Source organism: Thermobia domestica, chromosome 8, assembly GCF_964235325.1.
Source record: "Thermobia domestica chromosome 8, izTheDome1.hap1.1, whole genome shotgun sequence".
Taxonomy (NCBI): Eukaryota; Metazoa; Arthropoda; class Insecta; order Zygentoma; family Lepismatidae; genus Thermobia; species Thermobia domestica.
This window is the reverse complement of record NC_137461.1, coordinates 117868000-117879772: the sequence shown is the minus strand read 5'-3', so window position 1 is coordinate 117879772 and position 11773 is coordinate 117868000. Positions and strand designations below refer to the sequence as shown.

Below are 11773 nucleotides of genomic sequence, written 5' to 3'. Positions count from 1 at the left end.
TACGTCTTTGGTTACATATCTATGCTCTAAGTGATAGGTCAAAAAGCGACAGAACTTTCTCCGTTACTTTTATACATATTACATAAAACTACTGTATAAGTTCTAGTATCTCGAGATCGGGAAATCGGGATGTCAAAATTCGTTCAGATAATTGCTAATTTTGGTCCAGTTTACAAAATATATAAAAATCAAATAGTGTCCTTTTTGCTTCCTGGTTACTTTATGTTCGAATATCTCGAGTTCCGAAATTCGGAATGTCAAAATTCCTTCAGATTCGTATTTCTCGTGGTTTAGTTTACAAAATATATAAAAATCAGTTGGGGTCTAGTTTGCTTCCGTTTTCACTGATGTTCGAATATCTCGAGTTCCGAAATTCGGAATGTCAAAATTCCTTCAGATACGTGTTCCTTGTGGTCTACTTTACAAAATATATAACAATCAGATGGGGTCCAGTTTGCTTCCATGGTCAATTTATGTTCGAATATCTCGAGTTCCGACATTCGAAATGTCAAAATTCCTTCAGATCCGTGTTCCTGGTGGTCTAATTTACAACATATATGAAAATCAGATGGGGTCCAGTTTGCTTCCCTGCAGCCGAAAAGTACATTGAATAGTCGTCAAAGAAATAACTAAAAAAAAAAAAAGCTAAGGATCGAACGTCAGTATTTGTCACCCTAATTTAGCTGTGACTTGTACAGACATCGAATTATCCCTTTCGCACTGTGCTGCACATATTACCATAATAGTCTTGGAGCAAATAAAAAAAGTTAAAACACACATATAAATCAATACATTTGTCTCGATCGATAGATGCTTTCACAATTGTTAAAAGGTGTAATTAAAAACAGCAAACATTGTTTCTACTTCGAAAAGGACAATCCCTTATAAAACCGCAAACACGGTTTCGGGCGGCTTTCGCTTTCGAAAAGAGCTTTTTCGGTTTCAGTTTGGAAAACCGCATTTGCGGTTTCGGTTTTGAAAACCGCTTTTGCGGTTTCGGTTTTGAAAACCGCTTTTGCGGTTTTGGTTTTGAAAACCGCATCTGCGGTTTCAGTTTTGAAAACCGCATCTGCGGTTTCGGTTTTGAAAACCGCATTTGCGGTTTCGGTTTTGAAAACCGCATTTGCGGTTTCGGTTTTGAAAACCGCATCTGCGGTTTCGGTTTTGAAAACCGCATTTGCGGTTTTCGGTTTTCAGAAAATCGGTTTTCTCAAAAACCGAAAACCGCAAATGTCACAAAAATTCAACAGCACTACTCTAGATTTCTTCGTACTGCTACCCACTTTCCTAATGAGTATCGTTTCATGCGAAGTCGGAGGTTTCTACGAACCAGTTATAATCTCCTAATTTAGACGTTCAAGTACGTCACTTTTCTATGACATCTTGTCACTTCATAACATCTACATTCAAGACTTCTGCTATGTTTCCTCCGAATGAAATTTCCTAATAATATTTCATCACATACAACATTAGATCTTTATTGTGCACTAAATAAATAATGTCTTGAACACGTTTTTCCTACATTATTTCCCAGAAACTCTTATGGTGTGAGAAGATGCTAATGTTTCGTCACCTTTTGCGACACCTTCTTCAATTCTTCTTCCTTCTCGATAATTTTAAGAAGAAATAAATATTCTCAACAATAAAGCGCTTATGAAAGATCGTTAAATGGTCAAACAAGAAGATAATTTAAAACCATTCTATCAGGACATTTATAGCCCTTTTAGGCATAATGATATTTTAGTTACGGTGACTAAACCTTGCTATAAAATTTTCAGTATAAAATTCTTTTGTGTAACGTATAACGTTTCTCCCTTTTGTAAATACACCAAGAAGTCTTATGAATATTTCCAATATGTGATTTGTAGGTGTGAGATCAATGGAGGCGACCATGAATTACTGCTCTTCTATTGTATTCTTTACAATTAGTCCTTGAAATCTTCCAACTGGCACTATATTATCCACAGAAGATTCCACTATTAAATGTTCGGGAAGTAGACCCACAAATATACCGCTGTGTTGCTGGGTGATATGATGTCCTACGCATTAAAATCAGTACTTTTTTTTTTCGCCAATGTTATGTGTGCTTAGGAATTCTTTCTTCTGTTCCTACCTCCATTTTAGTGGGCCTATTGCTTGTTTAATAAAGAAAGTTTCAATAGCATTCGCAGACGGAACTCAAAAGAATAAATTATGAAATGAAATAAGGTCTTCAGTATACGTTAATGAAGTAAATTTATGTCCCTTTGTAAATACTACAAGAGATTTGATTACTTTGAATTTTATGATTTAAAAAAATATCTAGGATCAGAAAGGAGTTTCTCTTTAAACTAATGAGGAGTTAAAAAAAGGACAGGTAATTCTTGAATATGTATTCTCACATATGAAATAGACATTCAAGCCCTTCAATCGTTACTGTATACGTATACCGAGCTTCATTTGAAATATGACTTTTACTAACCTTAATTAACTACTCAATGAAATACTTGGATGTAACTATCGGATATCATCCTTATCTACAAAACTTCAATCTCTTTCCTTCAGAGCACTTTGAGAGACTGTGGACTGTTTTCGTGCTTCCGTGCGATTTTTAAACACACGTAGCTAATGTTTATTATATTGTAATAGGACATTGAATATCTACCCTCGACATACGCTTGCACAAAACATCTCTGATAGCAAAATTCTGGGCAAAGATGAAGAGAGTGACCAAGAATATCCTGTTTAAAAGGCATGGTTAGTGCAATGTGAACGTAATGCATATACTGATATACATACTTATATGATATTCATGCATACATACATGATATCATGATTATCATGATATACATACATGATATATATATATATATATATATATATATATATATATATATATATATATATATATATATATCCAGAGGTTGTTCAGTCTACATTTGGCCAATTTCGACTTACCTAAAAATTTAGAAGAATCCATGGCGCCAGGTCCGCAAGTGCTCGATGTATTTCCGTTGGTTCCTAACAACAGCCCGACAGCGTAATTTCCACTGTAATAGGCTTCTCTGAAGAACTGGGAGGGGAATCTTGTCCCATTCCCTTTGCACAGCTTTCTAAAGTCCTTCCACAGTTGTCACACGCCGTTTTCTCAAAGCTCGCTTCAGGAATCCAAATCCACAATAGTCCATAGGACTTGCATCTGGAGATTTAACAGGTACCTCATTGAAAGGTAGCAGCTGTATAGCACTTCCTCCTCCATCTCCTTGTAGAATTCGAGGAACGATCATGAGGTATGTGATGAAGCCTTGTCCATGTGAATGAGAACCAGATTGGCGTCATTTCCGTACATTGTTGGAATCTCATGCTCGTAGATCGGCCGCATGATCTGCTCCTGAAAATACTGCGAATTTATTTTGAAGTTCTTCGCCACCCTACGAATCTTCAGTTTACCTCAGTAACAGTAGCCAGTAACGACCATGAACCTTTTGGAGAGAATTCTTTACAGACACGGACCCACCTTCTGAAGTTCTTGGCGCCTTTCTCTCGGTACATGATGGCTCTCGGTTTACCGCAGTCGGAAGGTAAATCCATGCTTCATCGAGCATTTCGACGTACATCCACCTATGTTTTGCCAGATGCCGTTCGTACAGCTTCCGAGCGTTACACCTTCGTTCATTTTGGTGGATATCAGTGAGAAGATAGCCGCGAGCTTTCATGGCTTTTTCCAGCTTGAGTTGATGGTGTAACGTCCCCAACGACACGTCAAGACAATTAGCCATACAACTTTGTGTTGGCGGATTTTCTTCCATTGCTATTCCACTCAATGGTGGAGGTGGCCTTGGTGCATTCCCGCTTCGTAGGAACTTCGTTGGTGATCCAAATGGAGGAGCTTCATTGCCCTTGTACTTTTTAATAACATTTTTATTCCACTTAAACTGATGTTGCAACCATTCTTCTTGCACTGTTTTCTAATGACAGAAACACTAAAGTGGGCGTCATAAAGAGCCGCAACATAGCCTTCCCAAAACCGGCTTAGTTTGGGCGGCATTTTGGTCACAGAGCGGAAACCCACACACTTGGAAACAAATTTAACACAACACTCACAACAATGGTCTTGTTCTGTGCGTTATTGCCGTCCGCGCGGAAAAACAACTCCGTTTCCAGGAAGCCACTGCACAACTCTGCAGGACGCCACGAGCCAGGTCGGGTGAGTCCATTCTGCCCGGGAGGGGGAAGGAACGAAATCGGCTAAACGTATTCTGAACAACCTCTGTATATATATATATATATATATATATATATATATATATATATATATATATATATATATATATATATATATATATTGACCTGATGTAACTTTTTAGTAGAATGTGTTGAGGTTTTACACAGAAGTGGTTAAGAGCAAATGGTTAAGTAAGATATATATCGAAGCGATGACCCTACTTTACTCGTTGCATACTGGAGGAATTCTATTAGTTTGCGAGTATCTGCTCAACGCGTGCACAAGTTTACAGTGGTCAAAACGGGCGAATCTGTACATTTAGGAAAGGGTGAATTCGGACATGTTTATTATGTTAAGCTGAATTCGGACAATGTGATTAATGAACTAAGAGAATTGAGGACACTCTCTCCTCTCTCGCTTTTCACGTTTATGAGTGTGAAATAGTACGTGAGATCTATTGCTTATATCTAGCGTCAATTCATTTTGCCATAAATGGACTTCGAGGAATCACAAGGAAAAGCTATAAAAAATCATAGGATCTGCAAACACAACTAAATTACAAAATGCTAAGCACAAGGTGCTCAAAACTTCTACACTACTTAATGGCTACATCATCTGGTATATTCCCATTTGATCCGCAACAAGCTCGGGAACATGAATTTCTTTTGTCGAATAAACATGATCCGCCAGTAGCTGGAAACAATTCCTCTTCTGTGTCATCAGACTCATCCTCAAACACGACTCAATCGCCTTCAGAGTCCTCAAACAGTTCATATCTTTTCCTGCTGTTGTTTCTTCCAAACCCACATCCCAAAAACCAGGTGTTGCTAAAAGATTAAATGTCACGAACTGCAGTTTGTTTCAAACTGTATCCTCAAACACAATCAAAGGTATGGATGAAAACAACTGTGGATTTTGTGGGAAGAATTATTATACACCATCATCAAGCAAATACGGTTCCTGGGTGTCCTATACTGTGTATAAGAAATAGTCTCATGAAAGATGTGTGGGAGGTGATAAGGAACTATATTTTATTTGTGGACGATGTGCCTGAATTATGACTGGTGATTCACGAAACTAGCAGACGTCATTAACGCAAGATAATAATAATAATAATACTAAAATAAAAGTAAATAAATAAATGCTAGTGTCAGTGCACACGTATTATACATTTTACTAATAATCTAGTTGTTCCTAGCTGTTTCTGTCTGTTGATGAATAAATGTTCACAAAACAGCTTAATTGTGATAAATGAATAAATGTTTATTTGCACTAACTACACAACAACTGAAACACTTACAATTTACTGTTATATTGTCTTTTTTACGAATTCCGGAGGACCGTCTTGTATGGATCTCTTGGTGCTCAACTTGCTGACACTCACACACACAAACTATTTTTTTTAAAACAAAAGAGAAACGTTATGCAAATATAATGGCAATGATACAAACTCACTATAAAAGTCTCTACATTCTCCTCTCTCTTGGTTGAACTAAGTCAATCAACTTACACACAATCCTCATTATCACTTTTAGGTAAAGGTACAATTTTAGAATTGGTCGCTTAACAATTCCTGTCTTGCACTTTACACTCACTACTCTCACTAGTCCATCTTTTCCCGGAAACACTTGTTGAATAACCCCTAATTTCCATGACAATGGAGGAGAATTGTCTTCTTTGATTAGAACCACATCTCCAATAGAAATATTAGGTTCTTTTGTTGTCCATTTTCTTCTCTGCTGGAGTTCACGTAGATAATCCTGAGACCATCTTTTCCAAAAATGCTGCTTCATCTTCTGAAGGTGATTCCATCTTGATAATCGGTTGGTCGGAATGTCTACTAGATCTGGTTCAGGAATGCTCATCAAAGGTTCACCAATAAGGAAATGTCCTGGCGACAAAAATGAAGGATCAACGGGATCATTGGATAGAACGGTGATTGGTCTTGAATTCAAACAGGCTTCTATTTGTGTTAGGACTGCGTTGAATTCTTCAAATGTCAAAATCGTGCAACCTACTATTCTTCTTAAATGAAACTTAAATGACTTCACTGCACTTTCCCAAATGCCTGCAAAATGACTTGCTCTGGGTGGAATGAAATGCCATATAAATTCTTCTTGCACTGCAACATCTTGAATTGAGTTTTTAAATTGTTGTGAACTGAGTAGTTGTTGAAGCTCCTTAAGTTCTCGCTGAGCTCCAACGAAATTGGTTCCGTTGTCACTATATATGTTTGAAAAGTTGCCTCTTCTTGATACAAATCTTCGAAGAGCTGCTAAAAATGCTTTTCTACTCAAATCACTCACTAACTCCATATGAATCGCTTTGGTTGCTAAGCACACGAATATTGCAACATACGCCTTTGTCACTTTACGGGATCTAGTTCCTTCCTTAATTATTAGGGGACTGGCGAAATCCACCCCTACGTGAATAAAAGCTCGAGCTGGCTGATGATAATTGACCCATGAGTTGTTCTGAGGCTGACGCTTTCAATTTAAAACAAACTAGACACTGATGAATGATAGATCGAACGACTTGTTTAGCTCGTGGGATCCAATATTTTTGCCTCAATGATGAAATCAATATCTGCGGTCCAGCATGTAACAATCTTCTATATTCCGCTTCAATTATCAATTTGGTGACAAGCTCTTTAGGTGGTAAGATGATCTGATGTGGGCTATCATACGGTAAGTCGGAGTTTTTTAGCTGTCCTCCCACTCGTAGCAACTGTTCATTATCTATAAATGGATACAAAGATTGAAGTTCACTTTGGGATAAAACATGGTCTGACGAAGCTAAATCTTTGAATTCTTGCGAATAACTGATCTGTTGAATTAACTTAATGCATTGTTGTAAAATATCACCAATTTCAGAAGTGGAAATAGTTCCTACTTTCTTCTCGTTGTGATTTTTACAATTGTAAATAAAACGACGACACAAACAAATAACTCGCAATAGTTTCCACAATGATGAAAGTTTCTCCAGACAGCTTATGTCACCTTCATAACTGGCTAAAGATATGCTCGTTACTTTCCTTTCTTCTGGAACATCTTCGTCTACCACTTCTGATTTTTCGGGCCATGCAGATGATTCAAGCCATGCGGGTCCATGCCACCAAATATCTGCTTCCTTCAACTGTTTCGGATCCATTCCCCGTGTAATAATATCGGCTGGATTGTCCATTGACGACACATGATGCCACTGGTTGACTGATGTGATCTCCTGTATCTCTGCAACCCTGTTTGCCACGAACTCCTTCCATCTGGCAGCTGGAGATGATATCCATGCAAGCACTATTTTTGAATTGGTCCAGAAGTAAGTACTATCCACTGAAATGTTTAATATCGGAATTATTTTGTGATACAACCTGCTCAAAAGTACTGCCGCACAAAGTTCAAGTCTTGGTAAAGTTACCTTTTTAATAGGAGTTATTCTCGATTTAGAACCCAAAAGTTTAACAGTAGTTTTGCCTGAAATGTCCACAGTTTTAACATATATGCAACACCCGTAAGCAAGTTGACTGCTGTGAGCAAACCCATGTATCTCGACATGAACATAATTCTTCAATACTACACATCTATCAATTTGTATTTCGTTAACACTTGGAAGATGATGACACAGGTCTAACCATTGCTGATAGAGCTCTGATGGTATTTGATCATCCCAATTGATCTTATGGATCCACAGTTGTTGTAAGAAAATCTTGAACGAAGTAACTACCGGGCTTATAAATCCTAAAGGATCAAATATTTTTGCTATGGTCGAAGTCACTTGACGTTTGGTTGGTATGTTGGTCGCGAGGCATTCTTTAACTGACTTGTTGGTGATGAGAAGCTTATCTGATGCAGGATTCCACGATAAACCCAATGTTGAAACACCTGACTCGGACTCAAATTCAAACGGTAAGTGTATTTCCCTATGTTCTTCTGGTACTGCTTCCAACAATGCTGGCTCGTTCGAACACCATTTTCTTAAAGTGAACCCACCGCTTTGCAATAATTGAATAAGTTCTTTCTGAAGCTTTAACGCATGTTCAACAAGACATCCATCATGTTATGGCATCCTGAGCTTACATCATCCATATAAAAATCACGTTGCAATACTGTCACTACTTGAGTATATTTACTTCTTTCTTCTTCCGCTAACTTTCGAAGACACGCAGTCGCCAAATATGGTGATGAGCTTCACCATATGTGACCCGCTGCAACTCATAAATCTTGACTGGTTCCACTGATGAATATCTCCACAGAATTCTTTGAAGTCCAATGTCATCTTCACGAACTTTAATCATTCGATACATTGACTGAATATCCGCTGTAAAAGCAATAGGAAAAGTTCGAAATCTCGTTACAATTGAATGTAAATCTTGCTGGATTGTTGGTCCTGTCATAAGTATGTCGTTTAATGAAACCCCCCGTTGAAGTCTTTGCAGAACCGTCGAAAACCACTCTTAGCTTTCTTGTGGTACTGGATGGTTTCAATACTGCATGATGTGGCAGATAACATTTCTTAGCATTATCTTCACTGGTTTTTCTTTCACTGGTTTCATGTGATCTAATTCTTCATATTCCCTCATAAAGTTACAGTACTACTCGTTAATTTCTGGACACTGCAGCAACCGTCTTTCTAGCTGGTAAAATCTACGAAGAGCTAAATTATATGATTCTCCTAATGGTTTATGGTTTGGCTTAATTGGCAGACGTACAACGAATCGAGCACTGCTATCTCTGATAGTGTTTTCCTCAAAATGTCGTTCACATTGCCTTTCTTCTTGAGTCTATCAAGGTTACTTTCTTGCACAAAAAAATGACATTTGTGGTATACTAGAATCTCTTGTTGTAGGAAGTTTACCCGCCAAAATGTACCCAAATTCAGTCTCTTGTACTACTGGATAATTCCCTGGTCTAGTTAGTTTATGCGATCGCAAAATGTCCAAAAACACTTCCGCGCCTAACAAAATGTCAATAGTATCTGGTTGGTGAAAGTTAGGATCTGCATACATTATATCTGTCGGCAAGTTCCAATCAGCATGATTTATTAGCCTACTTGGAATGTTATCTGTTATTTTGAGCAAAACTAAACAGTTTACATCAATTGCAAATTCACGAATTCTTGATTCTATATATACATCTACACAATGCTTTGTTTCACTAATCACATTATTAATACCTTGAATTGGAACTCGGTGTTTATTTTTAGGTAGACGCAACCTTTGAACTAAATCTTCAGTTACAAAATTAGTTTGACTTTCAGAATCTAATAATACTCTACATGAATGTAATTTACCATTTGCATCTCGTACATTTACTATAGCAGTAGATAACATAACAGTAACATTTGGTTTTCCCTTAAAAATGTAATAATAACCTTGTGTCATATTTTCCCTATTCGTATTAGAATGACTCGAAAACTTTTTTGATTGTGAATTAGCAACACTGGTTTTCTCATCTGCTTTTGACATTACATCATAATGCAGCAAGGTATTATGCCTTTTCGAACAGCGTTTACAGCCACCTGATCTGCACGTCTTTACTTTACCTTCTTTTTTGAGACAGTTGAAACACAATAAATTATCTCGAACATAGTCTTGTCTTCCTTTTGCTTCAGCGTTTAAAAATGCAGGACATTTAAACAACTGATATATTAGTTTTTTTTTTTTTTTTTTTTTTTTTTTTTTACAAAAGTTACAGAAAGACTCAGTTGTTGTCACGTATGATTTGGTTGTTTTTTCGTTTTGTTTTGTTCGGGGCTCTGTCTATTTTTATCGCTCCTTGACCTTGACACTACTTTCCGCGATGGTGTATTTTTTATAGTTTCAAATGTTTGACACCTACGTTGCAAGAAAGTAAAGAACTCTGATAAGGAAGGGAAAGAATGATCTGTGATTCGTAGCTCCCAAGCACGCCTAGTGTTATTGTCTAATTGTGAAACGAAATGCTAAACTAACAAAACCTCTTCTAGTGGTGTCTGCAAATCTAAAGCTCGTAATGCATTCAAGTTACTAGTAGCTGTATTAATAAATTCTCTTAATTCTGATGTAGTTTCCTTTGTGATACATTTAATATATAACAAATTAAGGACATGAGTAGCTGCAATCAAACCTGTTATATATTTTCATACCTGTCTTTCAATAATTGCCATGCAATTTTATAATTAGCTTCTGTAACTTGCAGATTTGCTATTAAATCATACGCCTCCAATCTCAATGCATTCCTAAGGTAATGGAACTTTTGCAATACTGACACATTATCGGTATTATGAATCATAACTTTAAAATTGTCTGAAAATGAAAACCAATTTTCGTATCGTCCTTCAAATGATGGCAATTCTACACGAGGCAATTTTAATTGATCATTTGACACCTGATTCTCATTTTTTGAGGAATTGTTTGAATGAGATTCCTAGCTACGCTGAATAATAAAATCTTCTAGTTGCGCTAATACATCATAGTAAGTGGTTTCAAACTCCTCCCTATATGCATCGTCCTCTACTTGTTCATAATTTATTTCTAACTGATTGTACTTGATCGAATTTTTTATACAACTCAATCATTGCAGTCTTACGTATTTCACCTGACTAATTGTAGTTGTTGAATTAATATTACTTACGTAGTTTTGAATTCTTGTCAGTTGACTTTTGCACACACCACGTTGTTTCACTAACTTGCTTCTGTCTGAGTCCTCCATCTTGAAAAATATTGTTAAGTCCACACTAACTAATAAACAAAGTCCACACTGATGAACGTGTTCTCACTTATGTCTATTCACATAATTTCCAGAAGAGTTAATAAATGTCACTGCACACATGAACAGCACTAAACAAAGAGCAATGTAACAATTGTCCACATACACATTCACAGTTTGTATCAAACGCTATTTCACTGTGATCCGGCCGGGAGGACCAATTTTTATGTCTGTTGATGAATAAATGTTCACAAAACAGCTTAATTGTGATAAATGAATAAATGTTTATTTGCACTAACTACACAACAACTGAATTCTTACAACTTACTGTTATATGTCTTTTTTACGAATTCCGAAGGACCGTCTTGTATGGATATCTTGGTGCTCAACTTGCTGACACTCACACACACAAACTGTTTTTTTTAAAACAAAAGAGAAACGTTATGCAAATATAATGGCAATGATACAAACTCAGTATAAAAGTCTCTACACTAGCAAAGAATAGTAGTACAATGTAGTTCTAATGAAAACAACTGTGATTACTATGTTTAATAATTAAACACTATAGTGGTAGTTACACTACTATGCGTTTAGCTTACAGTTTCAACAGTAATTAGTATAGAAATTGCTATGTTAGTAATTTGCATGTACAGTATTTATCATGTATTTGTATTTATATTTATATTCTGTACTTAACATGTTAGAATGTTAGTGTAGTAAGATAGAAGCTAAAATATACCTATCATTTATATACCTTCCTTTAAAGTTGAGTGTCCGGAATCGCCAATCTACTGTCCGGATTTACCCAAACTTATCCTATATGTAGGCTTTGGCTTTATTAATGAATTAACAAATCGTTAATTGATTGGTAACATTTTTTCCTGTT

The 11773-nt window shown here is 36.6% G+C and overlaps 2 protein-coding genes across 2 annotated transcripts; both read right to left on the bottom strand.

The window, feature by feature from the left end:
- Window positions 1-5670: 5670 nt before the first annotated feature.
- On the bottom strand, window positions 5671-6519 carry LOC145692266 (uncharacterized). The gene has a single exon (XM_081767563.1). It carries the CDS (start codon window positions 6517-6519, stop codon window positions 5671-5673), a length of 849 nt encoding a protein of 282 aa, XP_081623689.1.
- A 76-nt stretch (window positions 6520-6595) lies between these two features.
- Window positions 6596-10890, bottom strand: LOC145692265 (uncharacterized). Its single transcript, XM_081767562.1, has 3 exons — window positions 10813-10890; window positions 7235-8224; window positions 6596-7030 (listed from the first exon to the last, which is right to left on the bottom strand). Exons 1-3 carry the CDS (start codon window positions 10888-10890, stop codon window positions 6596-6598), a joined length of 1503 nt encoding a protein of 500 aa, XP_081623688.1.
- Window positions 10891-11773: the final 883 nt, after the last annotated feature.

Bases quoted from the DNA above. Each gene is read 5' to 3' on its own strand.
- LOC145692266 (XM_081767563.1), bottom strand. From the start codon at position 6,519: ATGGAGTTAGTGAGTGATTTGAGTAGAAAAGCATTTTTAGCAGCTCTT.
- LOC145692265 (XM_081767562.1), bottom strand. From the start codon at position 10,890: ATGGAGGACTCAGACAGAAGCAAGTTAGTGAAACAACGTGGTGTGTGC. The intron at 8,225-10,812 runs GTAAGTAATATT...CATGCGTTAAAG, and splicing joins TGACAAGAATTCAAAACTAC to CTTCAGAAAGAACTTATTCA. The intron at 7,031-7,234 runs GTAACGAGCATA...TTAATTCAACAG, and splicing joins ATGTTCCAGAAGAAAGGAAA to ATCAGTTATTCGCAAGAATT.